At 41.7% G+C, this 13,724-nt stretch overlaps 1 protein-coding gene across 1 annotated transcript; it reads right to left on the bottom strand.

Moving 5' to 3' along the window:
• Positions 1–979: 979 nt before the first annotated feature.
• Positions 980–13,432, bottom strand: TNFAIP6 (TNF alpha induced protein 6). The gene is made up of 6 exons (XM_076340810.1): positions 13,300–13,432; positions 7,252–7,389; positions 5,760–5,921; positions 3,388–3,616; positions 2,300–2,340; positions 980–1,418 (listed from the first exon to the last, which is right to left on the bottom strand). The coding sequence occupies exons 1-6, from the start codon at positions 13,391–13,393 to the stop codon at positions 1,255–1,257; spliced, it is 828 nt and encodes a 275-aa protein (XP_076196925.1). The 5' UTR covers positions 13,394–13,432; the 3' UTR covers positions 980–1,254.
• Positions 13,433–13,724: the final 292 nt, after the last annotated feature.

The raw sequence follows: 13,724 nt of genomic DNA, 5'->3' as shown, positions 1-13,724 counted from the left end.
GAAATGACAGGGAGAAAAGCTGCGGTGCTAGGTGCAACATTGTTCTCCAGTACAGCCAGGAAGCAGGATTACATTCCCAGTGAAATTACAACGATAAAAGCTCAAAGATGAAATAAATTTAAAGAACCGAGAATTAGAATAAAAAAAGCAAAGATGGGTCTGATTAGCTTAAGATTCTCCTCCTCTTGTGCAAAACTCTTTCTGAGGAATTCACAATGCTCCAAACCAAAATAATTCAGAAGAAGATTCTCAGCGGGCATTAGACTTCAGCAGATCTGGGGTCAGGAAAACATTTAGAGCGAAAGAAAGAAACTCTTGAAACTTATTTACTGCTTTAAATCAAGAAAAATGTTTCAAAGTCTGAAAAGTTCTCAAGAACTAAAAATAATTCATTGGGAACTCAGGACATGATTAAAATAGAGGTAGCTTTAATGCTGCTTCAGACTGAGGAATTTAAACTGAAGTTAAAAACATATGGAGAATGATCTATGTTCATCAATTCAAAATAGTACGGTCTTCTTAAAACCCATGTAAATAACATCCAACATCTCGACAGTATCTTCTGAATGGATTTGCTGGTACTTGGTTAGCAATTCCTTCTGATGCTTCATCTCACCAGTTTTACTATCATTACCAAGTCTTTCATTTGATTCTTTACCAAGTGAAATCAGAGAAGTAAAAGGTCTTGAACATCTCTTCTCTGGATGAGAAAACCCTGACAAAATTCATTGAGTAGTTTCTGATTCATCTTACAAGAAAATTACGACGATAATATAATTGATTCTGTGCTGTTCACGCTGCTTCCCAGTCTTCTGACTTCAAACAATTACATGGGTGGCTGCTAGGCCACCCACAAGATGAGTTTATGTATCTTAAAAATAAGCTTACTCTAAAGGAAAATAAGGATAGAACAGGATATTAAATTTAAAAATAATTGAAACGGTCACACAAAAAGTTTGTTCAAATGGTGCAAGAAATGAGGAGAAGGAGCAGTTTATATAGAAAAATAATTTTTAAATCTTTGGTAACAATGAATTCTTCAGATTTTTACAGTACTTGTAATCTAAAAATAGTCTTCTATTCATGTAAGTATATTTTATAATTTATTTCCTAGTATACTTTATTAACAAAACTTATATAAAAGCAGAAAATAAAAAGTCAGAAAGATACGAAGAAAATGTCTTATCTGAAGAAACAGATACCTGAATTGGGTTCTACAATATGTTTCTTAATGAGTGTATCTTGTTACTCTGCTCACATAATACCAAATTTTCCGGAGAAGAAGTTTGTTTTTCCTTGGGATGTTGTATTCTTTCCATCACTTGACTTTGAAGGCATGTCCATAGTAATATATCTGATTTGAAAACCACCAGCAGTCACTGAGGCATCTGTCAAAAACTTCAAGGTCATAACATTGCCTGGGACAAGAAAAAGAAAAACAAAGGTTATGTTTTTGGGTGGCATACAAATGTGGCATTTCAGAGTTATTTTTGAAGTGCTCTTTCTTGCTTGCTTCTGAGATCTTTAGAGCAAATCACCCGGTCTGTCTACTTCCAAGCTGTGGCCTGGGAGGGTTGTAGTTCCATCAGCCCCACGGAAAACCAGGCAGATTTTCATCACTTTTCTTCGTTTGCAGAGCCCAGAGGTTGATAAAAGTTTTGCTGTACCCAGTGCTTTCTGCAAAGCGTTTCTGCTTCTTTAAAATGCTGCTCTGCTTCACTCTACCTGTGAAATGCCCCGCTTCATGTGTGAGACACATCTGGCATAGAGCCTCATGGATCTCTGGGTAACACAGGGGTGAGGTTGCTACGCCACTCTCCCACGAGTGTCATCTGCTCATCTCCACCAGGCCCGTGTAAACCGGGAGATCAGGGATGGCACAATTCAACTTTTCTGTTCTCTTTCTGCTGATGACAGCTGTGGGCTGGAGCGTGCCAGCGTGAGTTTCTGCACAGACTATCCATGATCCCCAGGGAACATGGCCACTTCCTTGCACGGGTAGCTCGCCTGGCATCTGTGCTACAGCGGTTTTGCGACGCTTGAGCAAAGAGAGGTAAAAGTGGCTTTGATTTACATGTAATCAGACCTTGACCTGCTGTTTAAACATAGACACAGGCTGTAACCAGCTTTAGAACTGTTCTTGCAATCCTTGCTCTTGAAATGGGAAAAACTGGTGCATGAAGATGGCGTGCATAGGCAGGGCTCAGTTACTGACTACAGATCCGCTGTGTAAAGGTGCCTGTGTGAAAGCGCCTTTAACGTCCGTAGGTCTACTGCCTCCGTAAGGCAAATACATTACCTGTGCTAATGATATCATCTGGCAACTCGTCTCCACAAAACCTGGAAAAAAGATATAAATGGTTGTGATTAAACGACACAGCAAATATGCCATGGCCCTGCTGTATGAGACCTACACTGAACAGTGGCTCTCGGGCTGTACTCCGGAGCTGTGGCTCACGGGGCTAAACTGGTTACAGGTATTCAGTGAATGTAATTCTCCCCTACGTGTTAAAGCAATTGCCTAAAGGATTTTTGTCATTGTCTTAGAGTAAGGTTTAGGGGAGGGAAAAATGCAGGAAACATTTTTCAATATATGCAGGAAGTAAATGATGCAAAACAAGAAAAAGAGAGATTTAGCATGGCGTTAAGGAAAAGAACAATGGCCCAAGGCTAAGAAAGGAAGAGCATTGTCAAGAAAAACAAACGGACTATATCCTTGCTCTGCTACACATGATTTGTAGAGAGGATGTGAAAAGTGGCAGGAATTGGGAAGTGTTTGTTATCACTTTTTCTGGTTTATTTTTGGAAAATTGCGGTACTTCATACTAAAATATGACTGCTAAAGGACAAGCAAAAATATGACATCGAAGAAAAGAAAGTGAGAATTAAGCAAAGAGGGAAAGTAAATCTCATAAGAGGGATGATACGTAACACTTGTTCTGTTCTGATTTTGTTAGAAAGTATTTTACTTCTGTAGCGAATAGTAACTTAAATAAAACACATTTTTGCTAACGGTTTAACACCCCACCTCCCTCCTTTCAATTAAAGCAAATACAAAATACTGTTTGAGCTTGCTGGGAGTTCTTCCTGTAAAATGATAGAGAATTAAGATAAGCAGCTAACTAAAAAGTCTTGCAGCTTTCTTTCATGTAATTTAAGAAAGCAGAGAAGGGCAAAGCACAATTCTCTGAATGTCTTTACAGGCCTGTGTTAATGACAGTAAAGCAAACAGCCAGGCAAGATAAGTCAGGTACTACTGCTACAAGTATTATGGGCATATCAGGGGTGCTAATTGGGTGAGGTAATACAGTGTTCTTCCGAAGTAATGTTCTGGGGAAAAAATTAAATCATTTGATTATTTGCATATTAAAGCTGGAACTGCTTTACCTGCCCACAAAGCCATTGATATCATCATAGCTATCGTAGACTTCCAAGAAATCAGCCATACAAGCAGTGTCGTCTTCAACATCAAACTCTAGAAACTGTAGATGAATACGTTGTCCATACTTTACTCTAATATGCCAGTAGCAAATTTGCTCATTTTCATACTCATTTGGGTAGCCTGGTGACTTAAAAACATGTTTTGAATCTGTGAAGACTCCACCACATTCTTTTCCTAAGAGAAAAATAAAAACATCAGAGTTTAAGTATTCATTCTGGATATGGCTATGGTTTAAATCTTTGTGCGCTTTGACCCAGCATCCCACAGGAACACCCAGCGTGATGGCACTTTTCACATATTTAAGCACTCGGCATTCCCAAGAAATGTCGGCCATTCCTAGCTTTTGGGAGCAGCTATTTTGGAAACAAGAGGCATGATCTAAAACTCACTGAATTCAGAGGAAAAGCTTTGATCGACTTCAGCGGACTTTGGGCCAGAGCTAAGTGTTTTATGTAAAAGGCATTTGGGGTTTCTGGCAATGTCAAATTGTAAGCTTTACAGCTGTACAAGTCACCCTGGCATTCCATTTCATCCTTTCTTCTTCAAAAACCTCTTGAAAGCCTGTCTTCTACAAAAAAACCAACAAAGGTTAGTGATCACATACATTGCATTGTACTCCTGTTATTGTTGCAGCTCTTCAATCCCTTTGGAATGTCTCCTTCGGGACGAAAAACACTCATTCCGGTTTGATTCGGTGGCCATTTGAACTTTACCAGCTCCCCAACAGTGGGACCAACCAATTTGGGGACCTCACACTGCCTGACTTTAGGATTTGTCACAGTTCCCCAAGTTCAGACCTGGGGGAGAGGGAGGTACTTTCTAAGGGTGATTAGAGTGAGTTGGGAGCCTTAAGCTGGGTAGTGTGATTAACCCTCTTAGTCTGTACATTGTCCGTGAGTCCTGTACTTTTCAGCTCCAGATCATTGCTAGGTTGGATGCACATTTCAAACATGCGAACAGTTCCACAAGCGCCTCTTGACATCTTTAGCCCCCTAGGGAAGAGCACAGGCTCAGTTCAATCAGAGATTGGTCTTTGTTCCCCCAGGCTCCTTGTCTCCCACGCAAGCGGATGGCTCTTGCCAGGCTTTTTAGCAGACTGTCCATCAAGTGTGAATACATATCCTTTTAATGGAAGAGACTCAAGCCGTCTGCTGAGTGTTGGCAGTTCTGGTTTCCTTTTGTCCTCTAACCAAACAGCGCATTTGGAAAGTAATCACCTCTCAGCCCAGAGGAGAAGGCTGACAAAGTCGGGCTGGCAGTTTACATGCAGTAATAATGAACGCAGTAGTCTCTCTTGCAGTCGTCTCTGTATGCTGAACATCTGTGAATGTCCCCCACCCCACAGAACTATTTGATTAACAACTGCCCAGCTAACACAAACAAGCTCAAGCCCTGTGAGCACAAACAAATTGTGCACAGCTGTGCAGACATCACGGACAACTCCAACTTTTGGCTCTGCCAGGCAGAGTAGTACACTTGGAGTAGTAGGAGAGCCGAGCGGTGCACAAAGTTAAGCTTTGCTTTTCTTGTTGGTGCCTACTTTTTCTGTCTTCCCTGCTATACGAAGTGATATCAAGCTAAAATGAAGCAGCGGCCACGTCAATGTTTCAGTCATCTGCAGTGTAGTGAATGGAGGGGAATGGAGAGAGGTCCCGTATCTGGTGAAGTCTGGTCAGGCGTGTTTGGACCGTGTCTCCAGATCTGCTTTGGAGATCCACTTTTCTCCATCTAGTTACACATGCACGCGCACACACACACAAGGCACTGCTGGGAGCTGGATCTGTCAGGTGTTTCAGTCCCAGACATGGCATTCATTTTCAAAAGTTGTTCTATCTCAGGCACAAGAAGGAATAAGGGTTAACACTAAATTTAGCCTGTTTACAGGCAGAATATCTGGAACATCGTTCCCACGTTAAACACCTCAGACTAGTTATTAGAATTAAATTGTGGGCTAAACGTAAACAGTCTTATACAAAACAAGACATTTGCACATCACATTGGAAATATTACTTACCTTTTTAATCAACAACAGCATATCGTTAAATTTTTAGTTTCCGAAAGGACTTTGCTTAGGCCCACTTATATATGCTACAACGCAGTGCAGAGACACTGAGCTCTGAGCAAGCCAGACCAGCTCTAGGTAACAGCAGAGGTGCAAGGCTCCAAATAAATTTGTATCAATACGCCCCCCCTTCGCAGACAGCATATTTATGGTATTGAAGCTAACTCAGAGCCTGGGTGCCTTTGCGCAGCCAGATAGCACGGCATGCAGTCATAATCTTAGACCCGAAGAGCAATGGGTTGTTTTCAAACACACCGTTAGGGTTGTAGCAGTAGGCATCCCATCTCTCGCTTCTGTTGAGGCGAATCCCGTAATCAACAATACCAGTTTTTCCAAAGCCACAGTTGGCTCCAGCTTTCACTATGGGATAACCAACTCTGCCCTTTGCCATCCAGCCAGCAGCACACACGTGGAAACCTGCAACAGGGAGAAAATGAGACATGGATGTGATAAATCAATCCTAGGCAAGAAACTCTGCTTTTTAGTCAAGTAAAGTCTTACTCAAGCTGATCAATGACTTGGGTGTAATTGGCCTAATAGAAATTGGACTCCAGGAAAGAACAGTACTTTGAGAGGATCATTTTAAACACAGAATATAAAATTGCATTGTGTTCTCCACAGTATGATTATTGGTTCTTCATTTGAAAACAAAAATCAAATGCAGAGGGACTACATAGTTTCCTGGGTAGTGAGTTTTAAGTGCTCTACCAGCATTTGTAATCAAATTATATATTGGATGAGTTATATAAGTGTGTTCTTTGTTTCCCTTTTGAAGTCATACAAATTCATTCAATCGTATCTCAAGAGTTTGCAGCATTAAGTTCTAAGAATGAATAAAATACTACATACAAAAGACAGCTAAGAAAACAAAGTATTTACTTAAAATTCTTTCAATTTAAATTTAAATACCTGAAATGCCTCAAGTATTTCTTGCTAAACAAAAAGATCCTGTTAATGCATTTTGTGGCTGAGACCTTAAAAACAATAGCCAAAGAATGCAGTGTTATTCACTGTCTGGTAGAGACCAATTCAATGGAACTGGAACATATTTGTGGCGTCCTAGGACTATGAGCTACTCAGAAGAGACAAAAGCACCCTTTTTACATGTGTGCTGATGCTGAGAGCCAGCTTCTGACTCAACGGTGTAGCCTGCAAATTTCTGCAGTGGAGGATATTTTCCATTGTTTTCCTAATGCTCTGAATGAATGAATAATGTCTTATTAGGAATCAAACAGAAATACAGTAGAGCCCTCACTCAGCACCGCTCTTCACTCCAAGCACGCCACTCACTCTCTCTCAGAGCAAATATGGATGGAATAAACATTATGAAAACATCTTGACTGACGATATGAAAAATAGCAATGCACGTTTACTATAGAAGCTCCCTGGGGATAAACGCCTTCCTCTGCGGCCCCCAGCAGCACCCAGGGGCTGTAGCTGGGGTGGTACCGTTGCTTCCCAGCTCAGCCAGATGGCTCTCCGCTGGGTGTTGCTGGTTCCGGGACTGTGCTGCACCCAGAGCTCAGGGGGATGCGTAGCGCTCTGTGCAGATGTTATCCCTGACAGCTCTGTAGGTAGCGCAGTCATGCTCTGTTACCAAGGGGGGGAATTGCATGCAACTTGGGCAAAAATCCAGGGAGTTTACAAGTCTCTCAGTCCCAGAGTTCATAACATTCATGAAAATACAAGACTGGCAACATTATGAATGAGTGATGTGAAAAGCGAACAGCTGTGATTTTTTTCGAACCTATTTTTCTTGCCGCCTCCAGCTGCTGATAGGTGGCTAGATGTCCTCCCTCGTATTCACAGACTGCTTTTGCTTCTGCATAGGTGAGCTGGTACTTCCCAGAGCGTGACTCCCTGTGATACACTCCGGCTGCTCGTTCTGTGGGACCAAAGCAATAAATGATTTCAGTATTGTGTCTCAGCTGGCCCGCCTTCCGGGGTGCTCTCACCGCCTCCAGCAGTTTCCCCAAGACCTGCGCTTTGGGCTACCATCCAGGTGAGCAGAGAAACAAAAGCTAGTAGCTGTGCCACTTGGAAAGCGTCAGGAAAATATGTCCCTCCCAACCCAAAGGCATGCTTCTGCAACCCAAAGGTATGTCTTTGTTTGGGAGAAGTTTTGAACAACAGAGCTAGTCAGAGCTTGGTGAGGTTTTGAACAACAGAAAATCAACAAACGCAGGGAAGGACTCCCCTAGGACTACTCAGAAGGCAGTAGTTATGGGAACGATCGGCTGGTGTCAGCATCACTAGTTCCGTGTATCCTATCTGACTCAGGGGAAGCTCCTCCTGGATTACTATCACAGCATACTTTTGGATGTAACTTTAAGTGCCTTTGTAAGATGAATCAGAGCTTTGTTTTGAATCTCCAGAGAAGTTAAATCAGAACTACTTGGATAGAGGAGAGGCAGAAATTAAAGGGAATAAAAATGTGAAATAAAAATATCTGAGCTTGTGTCACAAAGGGCAGGACCAGAACAATTGCTGGCTGACGTTTTTGCTGCACAGAAAATTAATACACTTTCTTCATTAGTTTTTGCTTTGCTGTTACAAGTACAATATAAAGCAGCTTTCCAGGGAAACCTAGAAACTGTCAGTACCACTACAAGTTTTATAATCTTTTCACGTGGCACTTGTCTGATGACATATGTATGGAAATCTGTCTCAGAACCAATCTGCATATCTAATCTGAATGGCATTTTTGTTTAGATCTTTCTTATATTTAGTGTAATCTGAGAGAAATGGCTTCTGTAGCTGTCACTGGTCAACATGACTGAAAAAAGACGCAAAACAGGAAGCATTTTTTACAGTGGTTATTTGTACCATGGGAAAAAAAGAATGTCTTTGCTAGGGACATACTTAGAGTCAGTAGTTTTGGCTAAGTTAGGATATTTTTAAAAAAACCATGGTCACCACTGAATTGTGGTTAGCAATGGTGAGAACCCTTATTGGATACAGAATGACGTTTGCCAATGTAGTTTTTGGACCCACAGTCACTGGCCTTGCACCCAGTGAAGTAAATTATACTGCTGACAACAGTCTCGGAAGACTGAGAGCTGCTTTCTGTAACATTGCTGGGAATGTCACTGGCATGAGCATGCGATAGCACGTATTCCGTGGAAAAATCTTTCCGAAGAAGCCAGTTCCATTGCAACGAAGAGTCACAACAACTAACAGCTGTGGAATAATGGTATGCTGTATTAAAAAAAAAATCTGTTTTAATTAAAAATTTATTCATAGAAGTATTATTTTTCATTCATTCAACACTCTATCATGTCTAACCTGATAAATCCACTCACTGCTTCTTTACAGCATGATTGTATTGGATTCAGTATGCATTAATTGAAAATCTGAGTACTACAGAAAATAGCCCACCATTGAGCCTCACTGCACACTCAGGGGACAACCTGGGATTGCCATTATTGATCACTGCAGCTCACAGGGAAGTGAACTGAAAGGTGAATTGAAAAACACAGACTGTAGTCCCTGGGATTAGCTGAGCTGCCCCACCTACACCGAGTCAGAGTAAAGGGCGGCTGAATTCTAAGGTTTGCCACCTTTGCAAAGGTGACCAGTCACAGCCAAAGCAAGAGCAGTCTTAAAGCTTATTGTCAGTGACGTTTGCTGGTAAAAGCCCCCATTGCTCTGGCAGCCACCTTTGCAAGACCCACCCTGTTCCTTCCCTGGAACTGCTGCTGGCTGTACCACCAGGAATTCGGGGGGAACTGCCAACTGGTTGACTCATCACTCTTGGAGCTGACAGTAAAAACTTACCATTTTCAGTTGTTCTCCTGACTTTTTCACCTGGCAATATTGTTTTCAAATCTTATGCCTCAGAAAGTATCTACCCCCACTTATTGATGCTAAAATGTCACTATGGACAGGCGTCACGCTTTTCAGAATATTGCTGGAAACACCTGCTCTTCACAGTTTCTGCAAGGGCTGCTCTACCAACAGCAGCACCACTGAGTCTTCGTGCAACGTCTTGGTGGGTGGTGTTACCCTGCTGAGAGCAATCACCAATCTGTATCTCTGTTACTCCTTTGTGAGGTGACGAAAGTAGCCTTTGGAAAGATAGACCACACACATGTACTCCACCAAGCTTTGACATTCGATGCTGGCTCGGTGTGTTGCAGTTTAACGATACAGTATTCCCTAACAGTATATCCTAATTAACTGATCAGATCTTTCACTGGCATTTTTTTCCCCTCCCTCTTAATTACGTTAGGGGCTGTGCAGAAAGATATCAGCAAAACCAGACCTAGGTCAAAGCACTGTACTTATTAACTATTCATATACTTTTACATATTTATGTATCTGCATATGTATATACATATATACACATACTCACAGTCATACATGAACACACACACGCGCGACTGACTAGCAGTCTTTATGGAGGTGATATCACAGCCGTGTAGATAAACCTGCATGAAACGTTGGTTTTACTTGCAAGCACAAGCGCATGCCGACCACTGTAAACGCGTGCCATTTATATACCATGGGGCCAGCACTACAGAGTGCGACGTGTCCCAGCCTCAGCCGGGCATCTTCTCTGATGGGGGATTCTGCTTGAAGGCTGCTGTCTTTACCTGACCTGCCCAAAATCTCCTCTTCCCGGACAACAGTGAGAACTTTCAGCAAAGTTCTTTCTTCCTTTGCCTAAAAACCTACATATTGGGACTGTTCTCTCAGGGATTTCTCCACCCGCTTTTCTTCTTTGGTTCTTACTCAAAAGGTCATGGGTTACATGGCTGACAGGACATGTTTCTTCCAACTCACATTTCTTAAAATCTCTCCTTGAAGTCCAGAGACAGCAGGATCCTGCAAGGACAGCAACCTTCTACTCACCCACAGCAGTAGGAGATGGTAAAACGTTGCCAATCTCTTCTGCGCAAACACAAGCAGCATGAAATTTGGCCTAATAAAGTACCCTCAATATGCATGACACAAATACTAAATGCTAAATAAAAAGAAATATTTAACTTTTAAGCAGAGGATGGCCATGTGGAGTTACTGGCGCGGGCCTCTGCTAACACGTACGGTCATACCTAGAGTACTCCACCAAATGGGGTAGGTATGGCCCCTAAACCGCACTGACACATGGTGTGCGGACAGGGATGAAATTCTGAACACAAAGAGTGCAGCAGCTGCTCCGGGAAACCTACTTTGTGGCACTAAGAACTGGCACTCAAATAAGCGTATGAGCATATTTGGGCAAGACTGCTCCAATCCTCTCATCAGTTTACAATAAACCTTTGGTTATAATGCACTTGTCTCAAAAATGAGCGACAATAAAATACCATTCACACAAGAAAGACGTTAACAGGAAGGCGATACAGTCAGCTGCAGCAGGACTGCATGCTTACTGAGAAAACAAAAGAAGTTTTGTAACAAGAAAAAAGGTAAAAGACATGAGCATTTCCAGACTGGCATTAATTGAAGATTTTATATTTGTGCTAATGATTTACTGAGGAAGAAAGGTAAAATGGAGAACTCCATTTTCAATTTGGTCTTGATAGTGCTTTATCAGAAGAAGAGGAGATAAGCAAAGCTCAGATGTCACTGTGCACTCCTAGGTTTTATTCAAGGGAGGGGCTCTTGCTTTACTGCTTGTGCATGGTGAGTATGAGATTGAGGTTACTTGTTTTACTCTTCAAGTTACACTTTTTTTTTTAAATACAAAGATGCATAAATTGGATGGCTGTGATTTTACCAATTTTTTCTTCATTTATACATATAACATCACTGAATTCCATTGGTAATCTAATTAACTGCATTTTGAGGTTTGTTTCAATAATTTTATTGCTGTAGTTACACTAGATGGTGCATTTCTGAAGGAGCTTCAACAGAGTCCTGGAGATAAGAAAGCAGAGTGGTCATTTCAGTTTCCAAGCTGCACACTGTGCTTCCAGATTTTGCATGTGTTTGTTTATTTAGAGCAAGTCATCAGTTTTTACCCCACGGTTTATTTTTATTTACTCTCATGGTAAATGCTAAAGGTGTAGCAAAACATAATTTTATTATGCATTCCAGTTAACGCTCTGTTTCTTCATTTTAAAGAATTAGAAATTTTTTTCTTCAAATTGACTTCAATTCATAAAACTGCTCAAATGATCACTGTCGCCACAAATCCACATTTATGTTGTAGAAACCCCTAAAGGCTACATCCAGGGTGGCTGGTTGCAGCAGTCATGTGGATATGCCAATATTTGCAAATAAACCACCCAGGACCCATTCTCTGCCCGTGAGTGCGCGTGGCATGGTGTGTGCCTGAGCTCTCTTCCTCGTCATCAGGGTGGTCTCACCCAGGGATAGTCCCGTGGCCTGGCTCTCCCTGGCGCTGCACTGGAGCACTCTTTAGAAGACCACTGGCTGGCTGAGAGCAAAACTGTGCCAAGGAACGTGAGAGTGGTGTTAAACCACAGAGAGGACCTGTGCATGGCCATGTGCTGTTCACTTGTGCAGGGACAGCCTGTACAGGCTACAGAAAAACAAGGGGCCTGACTCAGCAAGCCCGCTTGTTCATTGCTCTGACCACATCCCTTCTATACGAGAATACCCATCACAGCCTGTACGAAATTCAACTTCTACTATCAGGGCTTAACACAGCCTCAGTCCTACTTATCTTCTGTGCCTCCTTACTGTTATTCTAGCCAGGAATACAAGCTTTGCTTGTTTTTCACACAAACATCTTCTCTGTCATCCTTTTTTTTGAATAGCAGCCACTTGAGGTGGTGCACGAAGCTGCCAAGCTGTCCTCCCTTGGAGCTCTGCCCCACCTGAGCACCTTCAGCAACTATGGGACACAGCAGGCATGTTCCAAGTTTAGAAGGAAAGAGCAGTCTTTAAAAGTGTGCAGCCAAATGGAAAACAATATAGATGACTTCTCCTTCTCATTTATGTTCCTGTTAGTTTACATGGTCCTCTGAGAAGGGACTGGAGTCACGTGGTTGCTCCACCAGCTAATAGAGCGTGGCCGCAATCCCTCATGAAACATCTGAGCACAACAGAAACGTGTACCGGCTACAGGAATTCCTTAAAATCCTTAAAGAAATACACAACATTCTGAAGAGGATAAAGGAGTTTGTAAGTATTTGTCTATAAAACAGAGTGCTCGGTGCATGTTTTTGTTTTGGCATCCTTTATGTGACTATATTCTGAATATCTTTTTCTGTTGTACTAGATAATTATAAAGATCTATAGAAGAACTCTAAGAGCTATTTAAACCCACTTGAGGGCAAGGAAACTATTCCCACAGCATTTTCTATAGCCCTTTTGAAATCTTCTCTCCACTGTTTAATGATGTGAACAAACCAACGGCTAAAACATATACATTTCTGTACTTTCCTAGAAACCTAGGAAATATTATTGGTATTGTTTCCAGATCATTTAGTTTCATATGTAGGACCCCAGGCATCTGAAGTATGTTCATGCAGAAAGTAATTCATTCCTTTGGCAAATGTTTCTTTTCATACTCGTTTTCCTTCATTAGAAGCAACTGTTATTTAATGCTGTTTTCACTTTACCTCATGCTGTAGGAAAATACATTCAGATGAAATATTCCGTAACTACTTTTTCCTGCACTTCAGAGAAATAGTAAAAATAGTAAGCTCATAAAGACAAAACTTACAGTCACTACTCAGATAAAAAGACCACCAATTTCAATGCAGGATTTTGTTAATATTAATGCATGGCTCGATGGCACCTATTGCTAGGTGCTCATCTTTATACTGTTAGACAAACACAGTGACTTACACAGCAAAACATTCATGATTAAATTATTTCTTACCTAACCAAATAGAGTTATGCAGCACTCCGTCCCTGAATCCCCATGCTTGAGCCTTGTCCCACAGCAGGGCAGAAAAGAAAATCAGTGCAATCATCTCTTCTGAACTATTAGGCTGTAAATATTCCCTGTTAAAACACTCAGGATAACCTCTGCTAGCAGCTGGCTAGATCCTATTGGAACATCTGGTAGCCAGATCTTAAATAGTGCTTTCAGCTGTGAGGTCAGCAAGCCTGCTCCAATTGTGCTTGCTGTAGTATTATTACACAATTAAATGTGATGTCTGCAGTCGTCCATGTGACTCACTTTTGGCTCTCTTGATTCCCAGAGTGTCCAAGAAACTATTCTATCCCTCACTACATGCAGTGAGGGACAGCACACATGAACACTTTTCAAGCCAAAGTCTGTTCATTCTTCAGCACTCACTG

This window comes from Aptenodytes patagonicus, chromosome 6 (assembly GCF_965638725.1).
Source record: "Aptenodytes patagonicus chromosome 6, bAptPat1.pri.cur, whole genome shotgun sequence".
Classification (NCBI taxonomy): domain Eukaryota; kingdom Metazoa; phylum Chordata; class Aves; order Sphenisciformes; family Spheniscidae; genus Aptenodytes; species Aptenodytes patagonicus.
Note: the sequence above shows the minus strand (reverse complement) of the source record. Positions and strands in the feature narration are given on the sequence as shown.

Coding starts and splice junctions, on each gene's coding strand:
- TNFAIP6 (XM_076340810.1), bottom strand. CDS start 13,393: ATGATTGCACTGATTTTCTTTTCTGCCCTGCTGTGGGACAAGGCTCAA. Junction 7,390..13,299: donor GCATAACTCTATTTGGTTAG/GTAAGAAATAAT, acceptor TTGGTCCCACAG/AACGAGCAGCCGGAGTGTAT. Junction 3,617..5,759: donor CTACTGCTACAACCCTAACG/GTGTGTTTGAAA, acceptor TTTTTCTCTTAG/GAAAAGAATGTGGTGGAGTC.